This window comes from Kogia breviceps, chromosome 6 (assembly GCF_026419965.1).
Source record: "Kogia breviceps isolate mKogBre1 chromosome 6, mKogBre1 haplotype 1, whole genome shotgun sequence".
NCBI classification, from domain to species: Eukaryota; Metazoa; Chordata; class Mammalia; order Artiodactyla; family Physeteridae; genus Kogia; species Kogia breviceps.
Window position 1 is genome coordinate 104,654,499 of NC_081315.1, and position 26,632 is coordinate 104,681,130.

The 26,632-nt window shown below is 42.0% G+C and overlaps 1 protein-coding gene across 12 annotated transcripts in view; it reads left to right on the forward strand.

The window, feature by feature from the left end:
* The window catches only part of LDB2 (LIM domain binding 2), a 393,773-nt gene that overhangs the window by 313,385 nt on the left and 53,756 nt on the right, over positions 1–26,632 (forward strand). For all 12 annotated transcript variants that reach the window (XM_059066468.2, XM_059066465.2, XM_059066469.2 and 9 more), the window contains exons 4-5: positions 6,806–6,928; positions 9,837–9,920. In XM_059066468.2, the coding sequence (XP_058922451.1) occupies positions 6,806–6,928; positions 9,837–9,920 (207 nt within the window). The remainder of the gene's footprint in view (positions 1–6,805; positions 6,929–9,836; positions 9,921–26,632) is intronic.

Genomic DNA, 26,632 nt, shown 5'->3' on the forward strand with positions numbered 1-26,632 from the left:
GATAGACCCTCAAGACTAAGAGAAGAGTTTTGGCTGCCTATCAAACTTAGGCTGCTAAATTAGAATTTTGGTGTTTTTTAAAAATTGAGATATAATTGACATTTAACAGTGTATTAGTTTTAAATATATGAAATAATGATTCGATATATGTATATATATTGTGAGATGATTACTACAATAAGTTTAGTTAACATCCATCACTACGCATAGTTACAATTCTTGTGATGAAAACTAAGACCCACTCTCTTAGTATCTTTCAAATATATAATACTTGAAAGATACTAGACTAGGTATTGTTCACTATAGTCCATGATGTTGTATATTACATTGAATTTTGGTTTTGTTTTGTTGCGGTATGCGGGCCTCTCACTGTTGTGGCCTCTCCCGCTGCGGAGCACAAGCTCCGGACGCGCAGGCTTAGCGGCCATGGCTCATGGGCCCAGCCGCTCCGCGGCATGCGGGATCTTCCCGGACCAAGGCACGAACCCATGTCTCCTGCATTGGCAGGCGGACCCCCAACCACTGCGCCACCAGGGAAGCCCAGAATTTTGGTTTTTATACAAAGGGTCTTCTACAACTAAAAGAACACTCTCCTATTACTGTGCGGTCGGTATTTGTGTTTTGTTACTAAAATTAACAATTTTTAAAGCTAAATTCAAATATTAACAAGCAGGGGGGAAAAAATCAACAAACCACAACTCAACTAGCCATAACCTTTAAGGAACACAAAAACATAAAAATGTAAATGGAACACTATAGACAATCCCTTTATATCTTCTCCCAAGGAGAAAAATTAGTAAGAATAAATATTTAGTCAAAGAATCTGGCAAACGGAAGTTTACTTTAATGAACACTAGTTCATTGCATTTTGACTAAGATTCAATGTGAAACTAATTTGTAATATCAATGATAGCAGCTATCTCTTTTAGTTGAAACACAAATGACAACCCTCTCTTTATAGTTAAGAGAAATTGAATTATCAGGGTTAATTGCAGAAGCCCGATTATAAAACTGAAGATGTGTTTGTTACTTATGCACCATTTTGCGGAAAGAGTAGCTATAAAATGTTTATTATTTAAAGTATTCTTTGATCTTGGTGTGATTTAACCTTTCCGGTGCCCACGAGGGAGTAAAAAACCAAAGGGAATGCTTATAAAATGCTTATAAGCAAAGGAAACGCTTATAAAATGCAAAAGCAAATCATTAAATGCCATTGATTTTATGGTATCTTGATTTTTGTCAATAGACATTTTAAATGTGGAAGAGGAGGTGGGTTTTTCCCTTTCTTCCTTTTTAACAGTTGAGCAGAGAGGAGAGTTCCCACTGCATGTGAAACTCCATGCTGGAAAGAGCGTTTTGCTGTGTGGAAAGGAATGATCACCTAGATGATGGTTTACTGTGTCTGTGGCTCACCTATTTTCGGAGATACAAAACATTTACATCACCTTGCGGATACCTGAGCCATTTCTAGCATTACAAAGCCTGAGCACTGCAGAGAAAGCCTTTTTTCTGTTGCTTCATTATCGTTTGTGTAGGCTTATTGTTACTTTTAGGTCATTCAAGAAAAACACACCAATTCCTTATGCTTTCAGGGAAAAAAGAAATCCGTGATATGTAAATAAAACTTTCCCATAATGAAGGAGCTACTTCCAAAGCCTGTAGCCGCTGAAAATAAAAATGCATGTTGAAATAGCGCTTTCATCTATTTCCTCAATTTCTTTCTTTCTCAGACCAAAACTTTTTCCGAAATGAGCACCGTCAGTTGTTCCGAAGATATAGTGCTGTACATTCTGGACTGGTTTTAAATCAAAAAGAATCCAGTTCTTTCGATGACTTGATAAAGTGCTTTTTTCATTCAAATTAAGAAGCTAAGGTTTTCCTCTGTTGCATTCTCCCCTATCCTGGAACACTCCCCTCTCAGATGGTACTCACCTCCCAGATGGGACAATCTCCTGAACTCAGCTCTCTTGGTCTCAAGCTTTAATTATTTAGATCACCCATCTGACTCTACTCCACAGCAATACATTTGCCAACTCTTGTAATGAATATTTCTATACTGTGGTGAAAGATATCCCTTTCTGGGAAATGTAGCTTAGCTGTGTGGACTTCGTCCAGATGCTAATTATGCACATTTATTTTTAGAAAATTCCAAAGCATTCATTTTTTTTCTCTTTTTTTTGCTCCTTGGTGATTATTATACTACCCAAAGAATCTTTCCAATTTTTCTTTTGTTCTTTTATTAATTAAAAATAAGTCATCTTTATGTAATAAAATAATATGACTATTTAGTAGAAAACAAGGGGCTAATGACATTTCAGTATCACAAAGTAAAATAATTTGGAATTTTTTGAAGGGGAGCCTGCTATTAGTACATGGCATCACTTAGCACATTATGTGAGGCACTATCACATTGTTCTAATTTAGAATATCAATAAACTCTAATTCTCCAAATAGCATTTGACCCAGCATTTCTTAGTTGCTTTTATGAAAATGTGGTCAACTGGTGAATCAAAAATCAGCCGCAGTCCTAATCAACAGTAATATTTAATATTCCTCAGGACCATAGTGCATGTTTTGCAATTTCCTGATCCTAGGAACATTATAGATTATGGATAAATATGTAATTAGAGTTTTTAAATACACATTTTGAAGCCTTTCTTTTCTGTATTCAATTTTGAATCAAACTGGAAACAAGGCTTAATAATCAGAAGAGCAGTCACAAAGGTTTTCAGAGTCAAAGACCCCTTGAATTGTATTTGAGGGTGTGAATTCTGGCAGATAGTGAAAGAACTCCTCTCTGGAGTACATGTTGGATTATTTCGGGAGCTCACAAACTGGAACCATAATTACAGCCTTTACCGGACACCTTATCACTTCTGTAAACATAGGTTTATGATTTTTTTTCTGATGTCAATTATTTATCGTGAAATTATTTACTACTGCAGAAAAGTACCATGGAAATACCAACCAGTTTTCCAATATGAATCCTCATTCATGTCTTTGACAGTTAGTTCATCATTCTTACCTTAGCCTATACACCATGTTACCATGTTATACTCAGGATTTATACATTTACGCTCTTATCCTGACTCTAACCAAATTACTATTATATCAATGATTGTATTGCTCTAATAAATGTATATATATATATATTTATTGACATATGCATTTACATATGCAGCATCTCGAAGTAAAACACATGAGCTTTTTGCAACGGTTAATCTAAAAGCACTAGTCCATGCATGCTGTTCAAAGCATAAAGGCCAAGAAAATTAAGTGAACATCCCCACCTAAAAAGTACATTGTATTTCATAAAAGCTACATGAGAATCATTTTATTATACAACTACATGGTCAGTATTGCTTTACAATTAGTCAAAGAAAGAAAAGGGTTAAAAAGCTACCGGTTAGTTTGAGAAATGTTCTTTTTTAGTTCTCTTGTTCCTGGCCTAGTCTCAAGCTAGCACGTGATCCACTGAACGCCTGCCAGCCTCTTTCTTGTTGATCCTCCGGAGACCATCTGTGCTGGGGGCATTGATTAGAGTGTGTCTGCTGGGATTACATCTTTTCTGTTGCCATGCCAACTAATCAGCTGATTTTGGTTACCACAGAAACAAAATGTCAGAGCTCACAGTACGGTAACATGAATTCAGCACAACAGAAAATGTTTTCTTAATTGGGGACCCTTTTGATTTTGGATTCCAAGTGAAAGGCAGCTTTTTTTAAAAAAGGCCAACTTTAGATAAAAGCTACATTAATTGTATTGATTACAAGGAATGCACAGAATTTTTCTGAAAAGAGAAAACATTAATTCGCCTTCATAAGTTATGCCCTTTTTTTTTTACAATTTCCAAACAAGGAATATATACATATGTGTTTTTTTTTTTTACTTAAGTGCCTCTATTCCATTTGCTGGTTGTTGCATATAAAATAAATCACAAAGCCTTCAGTTTCCTTTAACCTCCATGATGGGGGCAGGGGTTGGAGAGACTGCATAGGGCTTGGGTGGAGGCTGTGGGTAGAATTATTTGGGGAAGATTAGCAGTGACCAAATTCTCTTCCATCTTTTCATTCAAGGAAGTCAGTCATTTAATTTCCCTTAAAGAAAACACCCAACACAATCAACTTAGATTCAATTCTCAGGATTCCTCTTTTGCACATGCTATGCCTTGGATAAAGATGATTGCTTGGTTTTGGCTGAGAAAGGAGGAGTCCAAGGCTGTTGAGATGTTCCCTTTTGTAGGCCCATAGCATTTTGGCTGCATGAAGAGTCCTCAGCTGGTTTGCTATGTCACAGTAAACAAAAAGCACAGTTTAACTTGACCTTAGAGCTGCTCCAATTGAGTAATTCATCAGACGAACTCCATCCAGGCCTTCCCTTTATGAAATTCTATTCCAGTAGAAGTAAACCGAAACCACTCTCTGCCTTGGGTTTATGGTTCATAAACACAAAACAAACAGATTAGATAATAAAAAAAGGATGACATTTAACTGGGCTAATATTTGTTTAAACAGCCAATAATCCCCCCTCTTTAAAAGAAAAGGATTGTAGCATCCAAATATCCCTTCCCTGTCCTGTATTGTCAATACATTTCTCTGTCAATGTCTGGCTGCAGTTACCTCCCCTTTGTGAAAGCCTCCACTGCATGTGGCTTCTGTCATGTTAACACTCCAGGGGGAATTGCGTGTCTTAATCTCCATGCAACTCTTTTGAAAACCTTGTTAAATTAATTCCAATGCTGATGAGGCTCTAGAGGAGTGAGGTGGGGACGCTGAAGTCTTCTCCAATTTCACTGTGCTTGACTCCCATGGCAAAGTTGCCAAAAATGAGGCTCTGAAGACCACTCAGCCAAGGAGTTCTGGGGCAAAGAGCCCAATGCCTGAAATTACCCACAGATTCTGCTAATTGGCTCTGAGTTAGAGGTCTTCACCCAGATTATCAATAATTATCTGACAGTGCTTCTGAGACCTTTGATAAAATGAAAATGGCAGACATTATTAGCATCTTTCTTAAGTGGTGCCCTATCAACACGTTACTAATTCTCCTGCACTGGTATTTCACTTTTTTAAAGAAAATATTACCTTAAATTAGAGAGAATAGAAATCACCTAACCCAGTGCCTAGGACATAGTTGGAACTCAATATATGGTGGCTTTTTGTATTAAATTCCCAAAGAAAGAAGTGATTATTAATATTTCATAAAAGGTTGGTATAAATTGCTAATTATCTTCATGGACTATAGTTTTAGAAATGATCATTTTCCCTACTCAGTTGATTGCTTTTTTTTTTTAATGTGTAGTGCAGTGATTTCCAAAGTTTTGTTCTTTTCTCAGTCTAAGAAATCTTTCTTCGAAAAGGCTTGATCAGAAGTCCAATATTTAAAACAGGTAAAACTGAAGCTGTTCTGGTTGAGTCTAGAAAGTGAGTGGGAATCTCAGCATCCAGGTGGAGGCTAAGCTTTTCCCAGCAAAGCCCCTGAGACACTGCTCAACATCCCCCCAGGTCTCAGATAAGACATTACAACAACCCCTGGTCTGGGGTTCTGTGTTCTTTGGTTACATGTGTTTCATCTTTAAACTATCATTTACTGTCAGGTACGATACTAGGCAATCTATATACACAATTTCATTTAATATACTTTCCCAACAGTCCTACCTAAGGATATTATTATCCTCATTTTACAGATGAGGAAACTGAAACTTAAGGAATTTGTTTTTCTCAAAGTTGCAAAATAAGTGGAAAATAGAGTCAGGATTTGGATTTAGGACTTTCTGATGCCAAAGCCTCCATCCATTATTTTCTACTGCTTCTCTAAGGTAAACATGGGCTGAATAATGAGCTGTAATTGTTTAATTACAACTGAACCAATTTTATGCCTCCACTTCCTATCTTATATAGTTGAGATAGAATGAGTACCATGAGACCCAGCATTTTCTTTCATTTCAAAGTCATCAACAGTGAAAAGAATGGTAAATAAAATAAGAACTACATGCCAAAAATCATCTGACTTTCAAAAGAAGAAAAAAATGCTACCCTGTCACTGATCACTCTATCAAGGAGTTTCTGAGTCTCAGAAACTCTGTCTCATTAATAATATATTTTTTTCTTAAATTAATTTGGCTCCCCCAAAGCCTGGCCCTTTACGCAAGCAGAATTTGTCATGGCTGATAGGATGTGATTCAAGGAATATATTCTAAATGTGCCTCTATTTTCCACGTGTCACTAACTAATACCCACAGCCTTCGGTTAAGCGTTGCCGTCTGGCATTTCTCTTTGGAAATAAAAACTTTCTCTGGTTGGGCAACCTTGTAGTAACTCATACGTAAGCAGGAATATTTTTATTAGATACTTTCTCCCAGAGTAGCATAACCAAGATTAGAACAGAGTTCAGACTCCTATGGTAGAAGCATAATGAAAGTGGAGAAAAAAGGAGGTGAAAGAGTACCAATTTTGTGGGGGACACACTGTGTGCAAGGAGTTTTTGACATATCATTGCTATAAGATGGGTTTTGTCTGTATATTTACAAATGAAGAAATGGGGGGTCCTGGAGTTTCAGTAGTAACTCGTCGAGTTACCATTAGCTTATGGCTAGTGAGCAGCTGTGCTGTCTTTTGACCCCACTGATTCCAGATCTTACACCTGTCTTGGTTCTCCTTGGATACATCACCTGTGTCACATTTTTGTCAAGATCCAGCACCGCCCAAGGGGAGTCAGGGAGGTCACCCTGTGTGGCCGACCTGTGAGTTACAAAAATGTGGTGATCACAAAGTACCTAATCACTGAGTCCATTGTTTGTTGCTTCCAGGTGTGTACAGAAGGCAGACTGATCTTGGAGTTCACCTTTGATGATCTCATGAGAATAAAAACATGGCACTTTACCATTAGACAATACAGAGAGTTAGTCCCAAGAAGCATTCTTGCCATGCATGTAAGTAACTTAATTTCTATTTTACTACCTTCCTTTCATCCTCTCATTTTACTCAGAAAGGAGAAGCCCCTCTTTCTCACCGTGAAAGAACTCCCAGAGTCTTCACACTTTAGGTAATTAACTCTAAATTATGAGTTTTTCCCCCAACGATTTTAATCCACAGGCCCCTTTCCCCCTCCTTTGTTTCTGAGTTTGGTGCATTGTGAGCCTTTTTAAAAAATAATTTATTATTTTAAACTCCAAATTGAGGTTACCTCAATAAACAGTTTGTACTCTTAAATTCCATGCCGTCATTATCAAGTACTGCTCTGCCTGGGCTAATAAACCTGTTATGTATAAATGGGCAAAGAAATAGAACAAAGAGTAAGAAAAACAGTTTCCAGGGTTTTTTGTGTTTTTTTTGCGGTACACGGGTCTGTCACTGTCGTGGCCTCTCCCATTGCAGAGCACAGGCTCCAGACACGCAGGCTCAGCGGCCATGGCTCACCGGCCCAGCCGCTCCGCAGCATGTGTGATCCTCCCGGACCGGGGCACGAACCCGCATCCCCTGCATCAGCAGGCGGACTCTCAACCTCTGCGCCACCAGGGAAGCTCCCAGTTTCCACTTTTGATTAGAACCATCCGACAAGACTTGGGGCTCACATACCTCAGATCCGCGTCCACGCCCTTCCTAACCACAGCGCTGGGAGGGATCAGAGCCCCTGGGGTCCACTTGGTTGCATTTGGCCATAAATCACATCAAATTTATTGAGCACAAATGAGGTGCAAGGGTGGATTTGATGGCAATCTAGAGAGATTTTTAAAGGTAAGACTTGGTAAGAGCTCATCAGGTCAGTCCCTTAAGAAGGAGTCACATAGCACCAAATTAAATAAATCCCTCTTCCAGAGTGCGCGATGCAGCAGTTTCTGCGAAAATGCTTTGGAGCAAAATCAGACTGAATGAGCCTGATTTTTAAGACCCTGTACAATGAAAAGAGAATACAGTCACAGTAGTGAGTGTTTACTGGGTGTTTGATACGCAGGGCCTGTGCTAAGCATTTTGTACACCTTATATTTAGTCCCTACAGTAACTCGAAGAGGTGAATTGTTATTACTCCTATTTTCAAAGTAAGGAATTGGAGGCTCAGATAGGTTTAATAAATTGTCCAATACTTTTCAGACCAAAAGGGACAAATCAAGATTTCGATTCAGCAGGTTCTGACTCTAACACCCAGGCTGAGAAGCTGTCTGTCTCCCCACTGTTCATACCCAGGCTGTCTCCCCAGGCTTTTGTTCTCAATACCCTCCTCCCATCTGGTTTGTCGAATCTCTACCCTTTCCATCGACCCTGTGCTTTCTGCTGTACACTTGAGTGCTGTACACTCTCCTGCTACATTCTTTTTGCCCAGCCATGCCCGAGTCCTCCTTGAGTTTCAAAGCCCAGTTCACATCCTCCACTCTCCTTGAAGCAGTCTGGAATAGCCATTCTTATTAGTCTCAAAATAGACAGAGAAGCAGCAGCATAGAGTAGTGGTCAGGAGCCTGGGCCTGAGATTCAAACACGGGTTTGAATCCCTGTTCCTGTGTGACCTTGGGCAAGTGACATGACATCTCTGTTCTTCTAGTCCCTCATCTATAAAATGGCTATAGTAATAGAGCCTGCCTCAGAGGACTGGTTTGAAAATTAAGAATTAATGCACATAAGCACTTAGGCCAGTGCCTGGCACATAGTAGGACCTCTGCAAGTATTGGTGATTAGCTATCAGCAACAAAAAATGGCCATGACGAAAGCAAAAATATCCTTCCGTGGATTTATTATCATCCTGTCTTCCAACTGCAGTGTGAGCTCCTTGAGGTCGACCACAACTATTTGATATGTCTCTACAGAACCAGCTCTTCCTGGAACCTGGAAAGGCTTCAATAAATACCAGCTCCATGTCCACGAATGATCCCCTTTCCAGAAATTGACATGAAAAGTGATAAGCTCTGACTGTTTCTCCTACATTTTATTTATATACACAAAGCCAGTTGGTTGTATCACTGAGGAAAATTAAAGTAAAAAAAAAAAAAGAATAAATTAAGGTGTTGGTATAACCTAGTCTCATGAATGCAGATGTGGAGACAAAGGGATGTTTACTTAAGACTTCCTGTGTTTAGCAACAGTTTATATCAATTAAAAAAGAAGGAAAGACAAACAGAAAGAAAGAGCATCAACTAAGAGACACTTCACAATGGAATTCAGAAAGAATTTTTATTTTTTCTGGTCAAACTGAACATTGGGGGTGGCCCACAAAACATTACATCTTTTTTTTCTGTGGCTGATACTTTGGAAAATATTATGCATACCCTTGCAGTCCTGCAGGATGAAAATTGTTGAGGACATCATTTCTAGCCTCCTGCTTAATGGGGAGGAGAGTTAGAATTTTTTAATATATGTGTATATTTCATGGCAGTTGCAAAGTTTTCACATTTAGTCCTGGCTCCAAGCTGTTAAAAACAACCCTGTCACAACACGCAGCAAAGGCCAGTCCTAAAGCATGGCTCTGCCAAATCCAGACCACACCTTCCCTCGGGGCAGAGGGGCGGCAGTGTCAGGGAGCAGAGTCAGGGACCTTGGAGGTGTCCTGGCTGGACTTAATGACCCTCTTCCTAAAGACACAGGGACTCTCACAGAGGAAGTAAAGTCATTTCTCCCATCTGACTCAGTTTGATTCTCACCGGCAATGGGTCTTGCACCACTGATCCAAAAGTGTCCTTAAGTGTTATATGCAAGTGTCTTCAAAATGTAAATTAAATTATCTCCAGCAGCCTGCCCCTCTGAGAAAAATTGACAAGGTGCAGATTGTATTTCTTAGCAGCTGTAGCACAGTCGAGGACTTTGTTGGTACCATCTTACAGGGATAAAATATATGATTTTTTTCCTTTTTAGGCACAAGATCCTCAGGTCCTGGATCAGCTGTCCAAAAACATCACCAGGATGGGGCTAACAAATTTCACCCTCAACTACCTCAGGGTAAGACCAATGGGTTGATTATATTTCCTGTTGAGTTTGAATTTAAAGGTTTATATATATCTTGAGCCAAGGAATTAAAATGAGGTAATATAGCACAATATGTATACCTTTTTAAATTTATTTTATTCAAGTATAGTTGATTTACAATGTTGTGTTAATTTCTACTATACAGAAAAGTGATTCAGTTATACATATATAGACATTCTTTTACATATTCTTTGCCATTATGGTTTATCACAGGATATTGAATATAGTTCCCTGTGTTATACAGTAGGACCTTGTTGTTTATCCATCCTGTATATAATAGTTTGCATCTGCTAATCCCAAACTCCCACTCCACCCCTCCCCCACCCTTGGTAACCACAAGTCTGTTCTCTATGTCTGTGAGTCTGTTTCTGTTTCGTAGAAACAGGAAATTCATTCATGTCATAGTTTAGATTTCACATTTAAGTGATATTGTAAGGTATTTGTCTTTTTCTGACTTACTTCACTTAGTATGATAACCTCTAGTTCCATCCATGTTGCTGCAAATGACATTATTTCATTCTTTCTTATGGCTGAGTAATATTCCAATGCATGTATGTACCACATCAACATTTGCAAATGCTGATGGACATTTAGGTTGTTTCCTTGTCTTGACAAATGTGAATAGTAGCACAATATGTATGTCTTATACCACAGTGTGTGTGTGTGTGTGTGTGTGTGTGTGTGTGTGTAATCAACAGATGATTGGGTTTAATTAACAAAAAGCATCAAACCTAGACTTTGGCAGTGTTGAGCTTCTTCTCTATGTTTGTATGACTCCTGGAATAAATTATTCAAAGGCTAGCAACGTCTCATTCATAAAATGCTTTGACACTATGTCCCTTCTGATTGTCTCAAGTTTCCAATGTGCTTTTGTTGAGTTCACAGCCTCTGCGTCTGTACCCAGGGACCAGTCACCTATGAGGAGGCTCGGTGTACCCTCCAGAGAGAGTCCCTTGAAGAAATTCACCTTGGTGCTATAACACAGACATTTATTTCTAAGGCTTCTTAGGGACTCTCTGTGTAACATGTAACAGGTTTTCTGGTTTGGATATAAAGTGAATTTTTATTTTTAAAAAATTAAATGTTAGGCAAAACTCTCTGCCCACATAACGCTTACAGCCTCCGTATTTGGTCTAACAGGGTAACATATATCACACTGGTTTTTAGTGTGGAATGGCAGTCATCACATTGCAAGTAGAGGATATGGTTTCCTTCATAAAGCAAGCATTGTTTTCCAGAGTCAACACGAAGGCAGTGGCCACAGTCCACATTCCTTTGCCTCTGAGTTGCTGGCTTCCTTCACCACCGTGATGTAGCAGACCACTTCTCCAGGGCCCGACCCCATCGTAATGTTTATGCTATTGTTTCTTTATCCTTAAGTGCAGGTTTGTGAACTTTGTTTTGTATTCACAATCCTCTAAGTACAATCATGTTTACATACATTGAAATGCTGAAATGTCCTGGCTGGACTTCCTCCTCTGTAAGTGAAGAATAATTTGGACAAATGTTTCCAAGTCATGCCCTCACTGCAATGTGCCAGGCACTGGGCAAGACACTGACAAAGACAAAAGTCGTTGCACCAGTTATCAAGAAACGTCCTCCTATGACAGTCAGACCCATAAAGACAGAACATTATATGCAAAATGGTGAATACCATGATAGAAGTTTCCAGATGGAATTGTGGGAGTACAAGAGAGACATCTCAGAAGAATCAGTCAGAGAAGGCTTCATGGAAGAGATAATGCCTGTGTAGTGTGTGAAAGAATGAATAAATTAAACTAGAGAAAGGAGGAGGAAGGACATTTCCATCAGAGAGGGCAGAAGTTACGGGATAGAATTCCAAGCAGTCTGTTGATGTTGGGACATGAAGGGAGTAGCCAGGAGAAATGGGAGAGAGAGTTAGTTGGGAGCCAGGTCTTGGAGCAACTGGCTGCCTGGGCTACTGGGCAAGGAGCCTCTGAAAAGATTAAACATGAGGATGGCAGTGTCCCCTTCTTCGGTGAGCGAGAAGAGTCTCTTTCTATTCAGTTTAGATGCCCCAGAGCCAAATCCAGACGTGGCAAAAGCCAGAGTCAGCTTCACTTCGCACCACCTCACCCCCAGCGTGCCCGCCACTTTGGCAGCCCTGAGCCAGGGCGTTCTCCACTCAACAGCCGCCTGGTTCCCGCTCCGAGGAAAACTAGAGTCTGCCCAGGAGGGTGGATCCAGAGGGGAGTGCTCCCAGCCAAGGTAGCTGAGGCTAGGTTCTCCTAAACCTCCAGGCTCTGCATCAAGAACTGCTCCCCCGTGGGGCTCCTGGCACAGTGGGAGTGGGTAGCAAGGTCTGGGCAAGTGAGGGTCTGCAGTGCCATTCCAGCCGCAGGAATTCAAAAGGCTGCCCTACACTGCTGGGCATTTCTTCTTGTCAGGAACCAGGAGAGATTTAGTTTAAACCATCTGAACATGCCTCTCCTTAGGCGGATCAAGAATTTCCACACTACGTACCCTCAGCTGACCTCACATAGGAATCTGGGACTTTGGAGTCTATCCTAGACTTGGTCGCTAACTCTCTGCTGAGTTCCTGGACAGATCCTTTATTACATCTTTTAGCTGCATTTAACACAGAGAAATAAAGGCTGAATTTCCCTCCTCCCTACCTGCACCCTGTCCCAGTTGCTCTTATTGTGGTCAGTAAAACTGTGGCCTTCACCCTGGGGTCAGTAAGGCTCACTGGTCCCCACATCTGCAGTTCTCTGCTTCCAGCCCACGAAGGGTGAGGACATCACACCTGCAGAGGGGGAATGACACAGGGAACCATGTATGGTTTGGGGCAATAGAGAGTAGCGTTTCCCAGGCTACCATCTGAAGTAGCGCTAGCTACAGGCTCTGCTGTATGTACACGTCCTGATGTAGTTGGACTTCACAATGGACCATGTGCACCAGTACCTTCCCCACAAGAGAGCTGGCACAGATGGTGTAAGTCACCCAGCTTTAAGCCCCCAAATGGCAGAACCAGGACTTGAACTCTAGAATCTATGTGTTTCATGGCAAAACTGCTGCCTTTCTAATACGAAAGTATAATATAGGTTTTTTTTTTTAATTTTTGTAATGAAGTATAGTTTATTTACAGTGTTGTGTTAGTTTCAGGTGTACAACAAAGTGATTCATATATATGTATATGCACACATATATATTCTTTTTCAGATTCTTGTTTATAGATTATTACAAGATATTGAATATAGTTCCCTGTGATATACAGTAGGTCCTTGTTGTTTATCTATCTTATATACAATAGTGTGGATCTGTTAATCCCACACTTCTAATTTATCCCTCCCCCCCTTCCCCTTTGGTAACCATAAGTTTGTTTAATATGTCTGGGAATCTGTTTCTGTTTTGTAAATAAGTTCATTTGTACCATTTTTTTAGATTCCCCAAATAAGTGACATCCCGTGATATTTGTCTTTCGGTCTGACTTACTTCACTTACTATGATAATCTCTAGGTCCATCCCTGGTGCTGCAAATGGCATTATTTCATAGAATGATGATATTGATAGGAATTGGGTCGTATCTTTCCTGCCTTGCCGGGGGAGTCAGCGTCTCTCACTAGGTCCTTAACCTACTTTGCCAAAAGTAATATCAGCTGCTGGTATGGTTTAATGGGAGGATTAAGTAAGACAGTCCACGTAAAGGGCTTAGCCCAGAGCCTGGGGCAGAAAGTACCCAGTTAGTGTTCACTCTCATATTTATTGAGCACCTGCTGGGTGTCCATCATTGTTCTTCATACTGGAACCACTTAGAGCAACATGGCATCTGGCTCTCTTCTATCACCCTGGTCCGCCCAGCACTACTTGATTTCCCCGGCTCGTGCATCCTGGTTCAGTGGCCATTTGCCTTTCTTGCCTCCACTCACTCCATCACTTTCTCATCTATTGATTGCTTCAGGACACCTACTGGGCCTGTTCTGTCTTCCTGGCGGTGTGCCAGATGCTGGGCCTTCATCGTGGAGACGTGGCCTCCTTCCTAGTGTGGTGCCCACAGGCTGATGGGCAAGGCCGGCGGGGTAAGGTAGGCTACAGCTTCAGTGAGGCGTGCTGACATGGAGAGATGTGCAAGGCCCGTGAGAGCCCAGGGAAGGACCCGTGGGTCTCGGGAAGACAGTCAGGATAGAAGCCAACCTCCCATCAGCAACCCCTCTGGGCAGCTGTGAGCCACTTGGCAAATCATGGCTGAGCAGATTTTCAAACTCAGAATCCAAATCCAGGACACACGGGCTTCCATGATGAGACCTGGCCTGGTCAGTGGTCGCTAAGAAAGAGAAACAAAAGTTATTTCTTCATTTTAGAACCAGAGTCTAAGATTTCTCTGGTACTCTTATCACCTACTTTCGTAAGACAGTTGAGCAGTCAGAAAAACCATTTATTTATAAAACTGCTTTAAAACCTGGAGCTCCCCCATCCTTCTGAGGAACTCAGCCTTTGTCTCCAGCCTCAGAAAGTCAAGTGAAGTGTCATTGAAATAGAGTTAATGAGGAACTTCAATAACTATGCCCAGTATCTGAAGAAGAGGTCAGACGTTTTATGTTGACAAATATTAATGCAAGGCCTTCTAAGTCAGTAGAAGAATTTTAAGAATCAATGCGTCCTGCTTTGGAAAGGAGGAATGGGGATTTTAAATACTCCAGACATCTGAAATTTCAATAAGCTTTGTCTTTCATGAAACGAAATTAAGCAATACAGAAGGTAAGCAATTATAATCACCTAGCTTCGCCAGAACAAGTTCATTTATTCCCAAGAAATTCCGAATCGCTCTCAGGGCAACCTGCCTTCAGGGAATGTGCTAAGCCCACCAGGGCGGCTCCCCTCTTTGGAGGAAGGAGCCTGCGAAGCACAGCAGCCCAGCTCCAGAGTTTGTGAACACAGATGATGATGCTGGTGCGCCGGGCAGCACTCTGCTGGGGACTCTGGTGACCTGATACTTTTTTTTTTTTTTTTTTTTTGCGGTACGCGGGCCTCTCACTGTTGTGGCCTCTCCCGTTGCGGAGCACAGGCTCCGGACGCGCAGGCTCAGCGGCCATGGCTCACGGGCCCAGACGCCCGGCGGCACGTGGGATCTTCCCGGACCGGGGCACGAACCCGTGTCCCCTGCCTCGGCAGGCGGGACTCTCAACCACTGCACCACCAGGGAAGCCTGACCTGATGCTTTTGAAGTGAGCACAGAACAGCCGTTGTCATTTGATTTGAGTTGTCAAACTGCCTGCATTCCCTCGGGCACATCCCAGCACATCAAGGTTGGAGGTGCACGGTGCTTGGAGGCCAATGGCTGGTTCGCTGGTCCCCGAGGAGCAGAGGCTGGAGGGGGCAGAGCAGAGATGATGCCCTGACCAGGTGTGGCCTCACTTCCTCTGGAGGCCGCCTCGGTGACCTCTGGGAGGCCAGAGCTTACGGACCCAGTGCCCCTGTGGTAGTTATCTGGGCTGGGGCTGGGAACGGACCTGCAGAGGGAATGGCTGTTAGGCATCCCGGAAACCGGATAGTGTGTTTCACAAAATGTGCCCACCGTCTCCTGGAGGGAGTGTCAGTTCCTAACGTGGGTGTGATGGTGCCCCTCAATCAGTGCGTTCTGGTGAGGGAACGAGAGAGGGGAGAAGGAGGTGCGATTTCAGGAACATGTCCTTTACCATGTTTGCTGGACACAGCAGTGAGCCCTGCTGTCCCTGGTATTCCTTGAAGAGGGCACAGGAAGGCCGGGTGCCCTTGAAGAGGCATCGGGGCAAGTCCAAGTCCATGAGACCTGCCCGTGGTGCCTCATCAGCTCCCCCCAGATCCCCTTCGCCCATTATTCACTGTTCATTCCACAGGCATCTATAAGACACCACTCGTGTTGCCAGGTCTCCAACACCCTTAAGGAGATCACTGCCTGGTAGGGGAGAAAGAAAAAAAAATGTGCTGGGAGAGAAATCTGTACGGGTACAGCTATGCACATAATGCTAGCTAACATCACTGAGCACTTCCTGTGTGCCAGGCATGCAGCTGTGCTCTGTGCAGGGAGTCTTTTTTTAATACAACAACCTTACGGGACTCCTGTTAGTCCTATTTTGCAGATGAGGAAACTGAGGCACAGGAAGGTAACTTCCCAAAGTCACAGAGCCGGTGAGTGGCGGAGAAGGGATTTAAACCCACAGTCTGACTCCAGGTACAAAGGATGGAGAAGTTGTTGGATGGCGGGTGTGGAAGGTATAAGTCTGCGAGGAGGAACTGGCCCTCAAACTGATTCTGAAAGATGAGTCGATGGTCCCAGGCAGACAAGACAGAGGATCAGCCATGAGCAGTGTCAGAGAAGGATGTAGAAAGCTGGGGGGCTGGGGGAACACTAGAAAGTTCCACATGGCTGGAATGTAACTTTTAAGTTTGTTTAAGGAGTTTGGGTCCAAAATGTACAGCTTAGCTGAGTGGTATAGTTCTAGAGAAAGTTTTGTCCTGGAAAGAGCATGGCATGGTTCAGGGAAGCATCTCATGCTGAGTCCTGGGCTAAGGGGTCAGACAAACAAGAGGATGTGTCAGAGGACAGCCACTTGCTAGCTTTGTGACCCTGGGAAAGTTACTTGACCTTTCTGAGGCTGTTTCCTTATCTGGGAAATGGGATGTAACACCACCCTCGCTGGATTCCAGTGAGATAAATTCATGTGGAGCTCCCTTCTCTTTGCCAAGTGCACTCCCGTAAAGGTCTCTGGTCCTTTCTCCTGGGTAGAGTCGAGTCTTTCAGGTCTCTGGTCCTATCTCTTGGGTGGAATCAAGTCATTCACTAGATTCCCCTGTATTCAGAGTTATGAGAAGAGCTCTCATGGGTCAGCACACCCAGGAGTCCCATCCTTCTTTAATTCTCGACTTTCATTTCATCAAAGTGAAAGCCCTTTCTAACTCAGGGTTTGAAGTTGCCATCATGTCAAATCTCTCACATGCAGTTCTTATATGTGAATGTTTACTGTATGCAGAAACTGTTTTCTCTAAATAGGTTTAAAGAATAAGAGTTTAAAATTGAACATGAAGTAATTGACGTCTGTTCCATTTCCTATCCCATAGAAAGAATGAGGGTTGGTAATGCAGACACCCTGTCGGTAAGCATTTAAAGGAAACCGCCACAAACCTCTGGCTTGGCCATGAATGGAATGTGCCATTTTCATTCATCTCCCATCAACGGTAGAGTGGACAATCCTTGCCCACTGGATACTGTAGGGACAACACTTCCTTATACCTTGAAGGTTTGGGGTAGTTTGGCTTTGTTTTTAAATTTTAAGTCAATCATCTAACCAAAAGACTTTTGGGGTGGCATCTACTATGTTCCATGCTCAAAAGGGACAGGGCCAGGGTGTTTATAAGAATGGAGGGGCTTCCCTGGTGGCGCAGTGGTTGAGAGTCCGCCTGCCCGATGCAGGGGACACGGGTTCGTGCCCCAGTCCGGGAAGATCCCACATGCCGCGGAGCGGCTGGGCCCGTGAGCCATGGCCGCTGAGCCTGCGCATCCGGAGCCTGTGCTCCGCAGCGGGAGAGGCCGCAACAGTGAGAGGCCCACGTACTGCAAAAAAAAAAAAGAGAGAGAATGGATAAGGCACATTGCCTTTTGTGGGGAGTTGAAGACACTGTTATAAGTAGGTCTGCTTCCAGTTCACATTGTCCAGCCTCAGCTGGGGACCTCAGGTCATCCCAGAGTGTTCCTCTTCTCCTAATAGCCCGAGGATACCCATCCTTGTTGGTCTCAGAAGATAACTTAACTTGGACTTGTTTACAGTTTCTAGTGCCCTCGTCAAGTGCTCTGCTTCTGACTCTGGCACTCTAGGCCCTCCGTGATGGGGCCTCTGCTGCTTCCCAGCCTCGTTCCACATCCCTTCCCCATCTCACATATCATCCTGTAGCCACACAAACCGCCTGCACTTCCCCGAACTCGTCATGCCCTGTTGCTTCCATGCCTTGGCACAGTATGGCTCACTGCCTGAAACACTGTTCCTACCCTTCCCTTCCATCCAGTTTTCCCAGGCTAGCTTCTCCTCATCCTTCAGCACTCATCGTCCATCACCTTCTCTGAGAATCTCTCTTTGACTCTCCGTGGCAGCAGCTGACCCTCCCCTGTGCCCCTGGCGCTTTGCACACACGATCTCCTGAATACCTCTTGGTAGGTCCTGCATAAGAATTGTCACTCCACACATCTGTCTCCTGTGCTAGACCCAGAGCAACATAAGGTCGGGTTATCTTGTATTTCTAGGGCCTCACAAGGTCTAGATCACGATAAGCACCCAATAAATGCCTCTTGAATGGATGGTTGGTGGATGGGAGCTTGGTCAATGGAAGACTAGATTTTGAATGACATACACACACAAAAAGTAATAGAACTCGGATGAGTTCACCTGCCCTACAGTATTTTTTTTTAAAATGTATGATTCATTTTCAAAGTCACTATCTAGAACTTCACCATGAAATCTAAAGAGAAGTAGAGTTGAATGCATCAAGGAAATGAAAGAAACATGGCATGGGGCCTCCAGATCGCTCTAGTGTGCAAAATTCCCACTTAAATACTCAGACTTCCCAATGTCAAATTTTTATTCTAATACCACTACTTCTACTTGCTCTGAATCAGCATTTAATTTTTACTCTAAGGGCCATTATGCCCTTCTCATTATTTTGGAAATGTGTTCCTTCAGATCTCGAGGACACATTTCTTAATGGGAGATTATTTTTGCCTTTTTCCTTTGGCCAGCTTTTCCTGATGCTTGGATACACAAACTTTTCTTAAGCATTATGTTTAGCGCAGCTTTAAAACATCTTATTATCCTGTATCCCCACTAAAAGATATTTTCTTTGTGTTTCCTCTTACTCTTTATCCATCTAATATGCATAATTTCTGCATAAATGTAATCAGTGTACATACAATTTCTTAATGTTATTTGCTAAACACTTTTGCATGTTTCTACATAGTTATCATATTAGGCATTTATCACCCTGCAAATCTTCCAGGGTGGGGCTAACCAAACCGTTTCTCTAAATGGCGAGTGCTGAAGTCATATTCAAGTCGTTGCTGTCATTAATACCATTCCTCTAAGTGCCCTTGCCGTGTCCTGCTCTCTGTGGTGTTCTCTGAGGCGGAGGTGGAGCTGTGGAGGCCATGTGGGTAAGAAAAGCAAATGTGCTTCAGGTTCAGAGAAATGTGGGTTCAAATGCTAACCCCCCTACGACCCAAAACAGCCTTGAACTAGTCGTTTAAATTCTCTGAATCCCACTTTCTTCATCTGAATATCAGGAAGAATAATGTCTCACAGGTTGGCACAAATTACATTTTATAAGATTAGATGAGTTACAAAGTAAAAGAGCCTGCCACACAGGAGGAACATAATAAACACTAGTCCCCTCCTGTGCTGTCTAGAGCAGTGGATCAGGGCTCCAATTTCACTTTTGCCACTTTCTCCTTCTATGATATTGATTAACTGCCTTAATTTCTTGGAGCCCCAGTTTTCTCACGCATGAGTGATTACGTACACTGTGAATCACAAGAACTGAGTCGCAGTCGAGGGTTAAAACAATCATGCATGTGAAGAGCACATGTAACTTGAAATGACTACACCAGGAAGCCAAGTAAGTCTCATTCCATTTATCAACTCCTATACATTGGTCATGGCCTTGAATTCTACGCTGAGATTCTGAAGCCAGATGATAGATCAGAAAAAAGAGAAGTGATAAATGAATGACATCTGCCGAGGAGGGTGGCAGGAGGCAGTCTGAGGCATGTGCCATATATTTGGAACCTGCTTTCCAATACAAAGTATAATCATGGTCACTGGGTGTTTTCAATACGATTTCTAACCTTTTGTTGTTGTGATTGTTAAATAAATCTACCCCTTCAAAAAAGTAGTGTCCTCAACTGGGAGTGAAAGCACTGAGTTTTCACGGGAATGTTTTTTGATCCTCTACCTTTAATTTCCCAAACGAATGAAAATTTTTGTTGTTGTGATTATTACATTCTAAAGAACATTGGTCCCTGCATGTAGCTTCTACAGATAGCAAAAGAGTATTGTCCCATGCCTGGAAGAACTAAGCAATTAGCTTTGGAAAACGACCCTCAACAGAATGACATGACGTGACCTCTTGGAGTGGCCGTGGCTGGAGTGAGCGTTTGGAATCCTGCCAAGGTTTCTTTTGTTTGTTTTTTATTTTTCTGAGGCTTGACTGCCAGCCAGGATATTTTCCTTGGTTTTATGACATGAGAAAGAATTACAGTCCAACCCCCTTTCCCATCTAAATGCCAAGCCAAGCCTGAGGATGGAACAGGATCCTTGCTCAGAGATTGAGATGAACCAGCGTTACTGGCAGTCACCATAATTATGGGCTGGCACCTGGGCAGACCGCTGACCGTTCACGCAGGCGGACCAGCAGCACACTCTTACTAAACACTGAAGTTGGTGGCGGGGAAAGAACCATCCCAGTAAACCTCCGGGGCTTCCTGCAGGGCCTTCATGGTATGAACCCTCAAAAGGCCCACAGCCTAAAACGTGCTATTCACTCTGTGGTCCTTGGATCACTGCAGATTTGCAAACTGTTTGTTACCAGTTTGTGATAAATGCAGAAAACGAGAATTTAAAACTTTAAAACTACTATAACAGTTGAACATTGCCAGGACATCCAAGTTCATGTAGTGGACTCAACCCACTGACAGGGCTATAGAGCAGTTTAGGTGTGATTCAACCCCTGTGCTGAGTGGCCACTAGACAAGTGTTGGGAGCACACGTGACCCGCCGTTGGACAAGCGCTGGCTTAGAGCACTGGTCATGAATCGTATTCAGAGACCATTCAGAACCACCATGACCATCCTAACACCATTAGTTAGCCAGGAACTTCTCTGTTTCTCAATAAAAGGAAGAGACAGGAATTATTATCCACATTTTACAGATAAAAATCAGTCAGTGCCTAAGGTTGCAAAGCTGGTCCTGGCAGCAGTGCTTCCCAGGGCTTAGGCCTGCCTGTTCCCCAAGCCCCCTGCACACCCAATCTTAGTAAGGACAGGCTCCCTGACCTGGGCCTGCAGGAGAGATGGTGCTTTAAGAGTGAGGGATTTGGCCTCTGAAACAAAGCTGTCCCACCTCATTCTGACTTTTCCACTCCTCCTCCTCCTCCTCCTCCTCCTTGGAGAAAGGCTCCATCTGAGTGAAGGTAAAGAAAGGCCTTCTGAGCCATGAGAATAATGCACACATAGATTGAGTAAAACCTGGAACACCCAAAGGGAACTTTTAATTGCATTTGGAGATGGAAAAGTAGTACACGTGACCACATGATAAGGGAATTAAAGCAGTTAACTCTTAAAGAAGTAAAATAACCATAACATAGAGATAGCCCAGTGTCCAGAAAACAGTGATTTCTAAAGTCAAGCCAAAAGAAATGACTATCAGAACATTAAAAGAAAAAAACTATACACACACACACACACACACACACACAGTATTTTTACAGAGCAGTCCTAACTGAAAACAATTTCAGAGCCACCCATGCTTCTAAAATTCTTGGCCTTAAAGGTACAAATAGGGCTAAGATTAAAGAAAGTAATTTCCCAGTCTCAGCACTAGAGAAAGAGAAAGAAATTGTTGTTTAACAAGACACTGAAAATCAGGGGAGATGGGAAGGTGGGAAATGGCAGTCTGGGGGGACATGGCTGAGAGATTGCAAAGTGAAGTGCAGGATGGAGCCCAGAATTAATGGTCCTGAGAAACAGCCTTCCTAATTGTCTGGAATGGGTAAAAAATGTATGTCAGGAAAATTCGGGGCAGGGGGCAAGGGGAGAGCTGTTCGAATTTATTTTAATTTAAGAGCACAGGCAGGGAAGTAGCCTGAAAAGTGGAAAGGGGCTAGTAGGTTTCACTGTGTAGCGATAGGGCTCGAGACCTTTCTCTGTGCCCGGTCTCTGTTGTTCTCTAGCTTTGCCTGGGCACCACCTCAGTGCCCACAGAGAACTCACATTCCTTAGAGATAGCAACTGTTATTAGATGGCATGACCTCATCATTTGTCCCCAGCAGAGTTCAAGGAGCAGAGTAGGTAGGAAAGAAACAAACTTGTGAAACGGGGGAAGACAGATGAGGTTAAGCTCTCCAGTCCTGATCTTCATAAATGCGCTTGGGAGTGGCTGGAAATGTGAATCATAATTAAGAGAAAACAAGTAAATTTTAAAGTGTCCACCATGCCCCTCCCAAAGAAGAGAGGGCAGTGAACTGAGATTGTTGAGTACCTACTATGGGCAAGACACAAACTTGGTTTTAGTTAATCCTCACAACTGGTTTGGGAGGTAGGTATTCATGGCGTCATTTTACAGAAGAAACAGATTCATTGCGGTTCCGGGGCTCATCTAAGGTCATTCAGTGGGTAAATCGCCAGGCTGGATGGGATCCCATGTTGACCTGGTGCCCTGTCTCCCCAGTCATGCTGAAGAAATGTCACCTCCTAACAAGAGCTGGGTTGAAGATTAGGTCAGTCATTTCCACTGAGATGACCAGGCTGTTCTGCCAAATTGTCAACAGAAAATTATCAACAGACAATTGTCAACAGATGGCCATGGATGGAGAGCACAGAACACTTAAGCACAGGGAGGCCATTGGCCTGCAAGGCCTTATGGGATCTGACCTCCCCAGCTTCATCTCATCGCAAGCTCCAGTGCCCTGGCCTGAGTTTTGCTTTCCAACCTATTAAGTTCCTCTCCAGGGCCTCTCTACTTGCTCTATCATATCATTTATCTAGCTACGGAACCTTGGGCAATTTTCTATCCTTTCTGTGCCTCAATTTCCTCATCAACAAAATGGTGATAATAATAGTCCCTTACCTCAGTGGGTCATTGAGAGGGTTAAATGAAATGGTTAGAATAAAGCCTGAAATGTAGTCAGTCCTCAGTAAATAACACCATCATCGTCATTGTCGTCATCATCCCCCCTGCCTGGGATACTCTGCTACAAGGCTGTCTCCCTATTAGTCAGCTCTCAGGACACGTCACCTCCTCCAAAAGGTCTTACCTGATCCGCCAGTTTAAAGTGGGCTCCCCACCTCAGTTATTTTCTGTTGCCTCCTTACCTGGCTTATTTTCCTTGTAACATTTTTCATCAGTTGAATCGTGCTACCTAATCATCAGTTTTATCTTTTGGTTGTGTCCCTGTGTCTTACGCCTCTCACTGGAATGCAGGTGTTTTGAAAGCGGGAATCTTGTTTCTTCTTCCCTGAATAGAGAACCAATCATTTTAAGCCTACTCAACTTGAGATGTGCTCCTTGATAAGCTGGAAATTTTAAAGAGCAAACCATTTATAAAATCCCAATTCCAAGTGTTGCCTTGGAATATGGAGGACACTTGTGTGAAGGCTGTTAACCATCCTTGACACCATAGACTGAGCTCCTGTAGCACTTTCCTCTAAGGATTTGATGTTCTTATTTGCAATTATAAACAACCCTGTCGGTGAGGGTAGGGGAGGGATGTCATTAACTTTATTTGCTAAAAGGACCTCATCTATAAAACAAGGGAGATAAGCATGACTTCCAAGGACTTCTAGTCAAGCATTCTAAAAAGAAGGACTACAAAATAGAAATATTAACAAATACCACAAATAAAGTATTAATAAATCCCATGCTAGAAATGAGGAAACTAAACCCAAGAGGTTCAAGGCTGACCCAAATTCAAGGCTACCTGCCTATTAATATAGGATAGTTTCTGGCTTTCTTTTTGTCTCCATTTGCAGGACTCGTTCACATCCATTCAATTCACAAATGTTTACTGAGCACCTACTCTATACCTGGGTCTAATCTGGTCCCATTCAATCTATAAACCTTTACTGAGCGCTTACTGTATGCTTGGGTCTATTCTGATCCCATTCAGTCTACAAATGTTTACTGAGCACCTATTGTATGCCTGGGTCTACTCTGGTCTCTAGCCAGCAGATTCCCTATTTGACATTAAATTTTTCTGTGCATGAGAATCTCATATATGTTTCTCCTGATTTCTTTAAAACTTTTCCTAGGCCAATCATAACATAAGACTGGAGGTCTACCTGAGAAAGCAGCTAATTTTTCCCTCCTTTCTTGCTTATTTCCCAAGCTTTGTGAAACAAGGTAGAGATGAAGTGATGCCTTTTCAGTTCAATACTGCCATAGATCATCTTTGAAACTTTTGACACAAGAGCAGAACTGAACTCCAGAAACTTCACAATGTGGCTTTTATAGAAAAAGTATCTGTAGTCTTAGGAATTGATCAAAGAAGTTGTTTTCCTTCCTTCCTTTGTCAATGTCCCTCTTGGGTTCTGCCTACGCTTTACCTACAGAAGGCATTTGTGGTCATCTATTCATATTCTTGAAACGTTTTACCATGAGGGGGAAACTTAAGTGGAAAAAAATCAAAGTTTTTTTGATGTTAATTAACAGGATTTACAAACATGCAAAATGGTAGCAAGCCTACAATTTACGCATAACTTCTGAGCTTTGGGACTCTTGGTATCTCACTCACAGATAGGAGGTGGGAAGGACAAGTGCTTGCTTTGGAGAGATGTGAACCGTGAACCGTATAGTCTTACCATTGAACAGGGGCCATGTCCTGGCAGTGGGTCTTGACCTTTGTCAATTCCCTCAACACCAGTTGTGTTGCATTGGTTAGCACTGGCTTGCAAAGCAGCAACAGTTCCCCTTTTGTAAAATGGGGTGGGTGTTGTGATAACACCTTCAAAGTTTAAAGAATGTGTTAGGCCACTTATACTAAAATGCTTTGTAAGCTGTAAGCTTCTTTTGCAAAACAGGTATCCCTCACTCACTATTCAAACCTTCAATGTCTAAAGTCTTGTATTCCTAATTCAGTATTAAATGAGTTTTGAAAAAGAAGGTTAAATAAATTTTTCCTTAACCAGTTCAAGCTACTCGCTATCCAAAACTCAGGCACCAAATTGATTCATGTAGTTCAGTATCCCCATTATTCCAACTCATTCTCTGAATTCTCACTCTCCAAATTTGGAAACCAGGTAGGTTTGGATGGCAAGGAATAATTAAACAAATGGCCACCATTATTTTCACTATCAAATACAGTCTTAATTTACACAGAAGAAAGTAATTGGGATTGAATTGTATGAAATTGCTCTTTTTGCAGGTCAAACCCTGTTAAATATTGGCTATTTCGTATGGTTCATTCTAATATTTAGGGACAGGGACCCCCATATCCAAGATAGACAATCACTTGACTCCATGATTTTTCCATTTTCCACCATCATCATCCAATTCCTATTTAACATCATAATAGCAAACATAAGTGCCATTTATTGCCTGGTGACGTTGTGCCAGGCACTGCAAGTCATTTAATTAACCCTCATTACCTCATTAAAAACAATTATATTTTGAATAGGTAACTTATTAATATATTGCAAAATTCAAAAACTGTAAACATCTTTAAAATATATACCTTTTACACCTAGTTTCAACCTCTTAGTTCTCCTTTGTAGAGGCAGCCAGCATTGCCAGTTTCTTGCATTTTCTTCCTGTGATATTCTATGCATATACTATAAGCATATACTGCTTTAAACACACAGACACACACACATACACGTGTGTGCAAATGCTAATATACTATTCATACGGTTCAAAGTGTTGAGCAGTGACACTCTTTAGAAAAACAGCAGAGATATATGCTAAAGAGGTATATCACTCTTTAGAGATATATCATAATTTATTTTATAAGTGCTTTATTGATGGACATTTAGGTTGTTTCTAATCTTTTTCTATCATTAACAATGATGTGCAAATATCTTCTCATATTTGATTTTATACAGCAGCAACTAAAAGACTAAATTCGTAGGAGAAATTCCTGGAAGTAAAATTGCCAGGTCCAAAGATACATACATTGTAATTTTGGTAGCTATTGTCAAGCTGTTCAACATAGAGGTTGTACCAAGTTTCCGTTTCCCCAGCAGCACATAAAATGAATATTTTCCACACTTTTCAACAACTGAAGATTATCAAGTTTTTCTGTTTTCCAATTTTATAGGTGAAAAATGGCATCTCATTTTCATTGTAATATGTCTTTCTCTTATTACAAAAGAGATTTATTATCTTCTCATATACTTAAGAGTCATTTGTATTTCCTTTCTTGTGAATTATTTGTTCATATAATTTACCCATTTTTCTTTTGGCTTGTTCTTTTCTTGTATTTGAAAGAAGCACACACTTTGTTGTAATATATAGTTTGTGGGGGGTTTTCAACTTTCTATACGTTGGTTTATCCTTGATTTGGTTGTATATTTTATGGTTTTTGTTTTTGTTTTTTGGGGTTGTGTGTGTGGGTTGTGTGTGTGTGTGTTAGGTCGAGCAGTATTTCCCCTATGTCTCCAGTTTTGTGTTTTGTATTTAGTATTAGCCCTCTTTGAGCTAATAATAATAAAATATATTTCTCTATGCTCTCTAATGCCACTTTTAAAAGTTGGGGGACTTTTTGTGTTTAAATAATTGATCCACATGCAGTTTGGGGGGTAAAAATGTGAAGCCCCTATTTAATTACTCAGTTGTCCAAACACACTTTGTTGATTAATGCATATTGTCCCCACCAGTTTGAAGCACCAGTTTAGCATATTCTGCTTTGCTGTACCTACTTGAGTCAATTTCTGGACTGTTAACTTGTCTTTATATTCTTTATCCAACACCACACTTTAAAAATTACTTTTG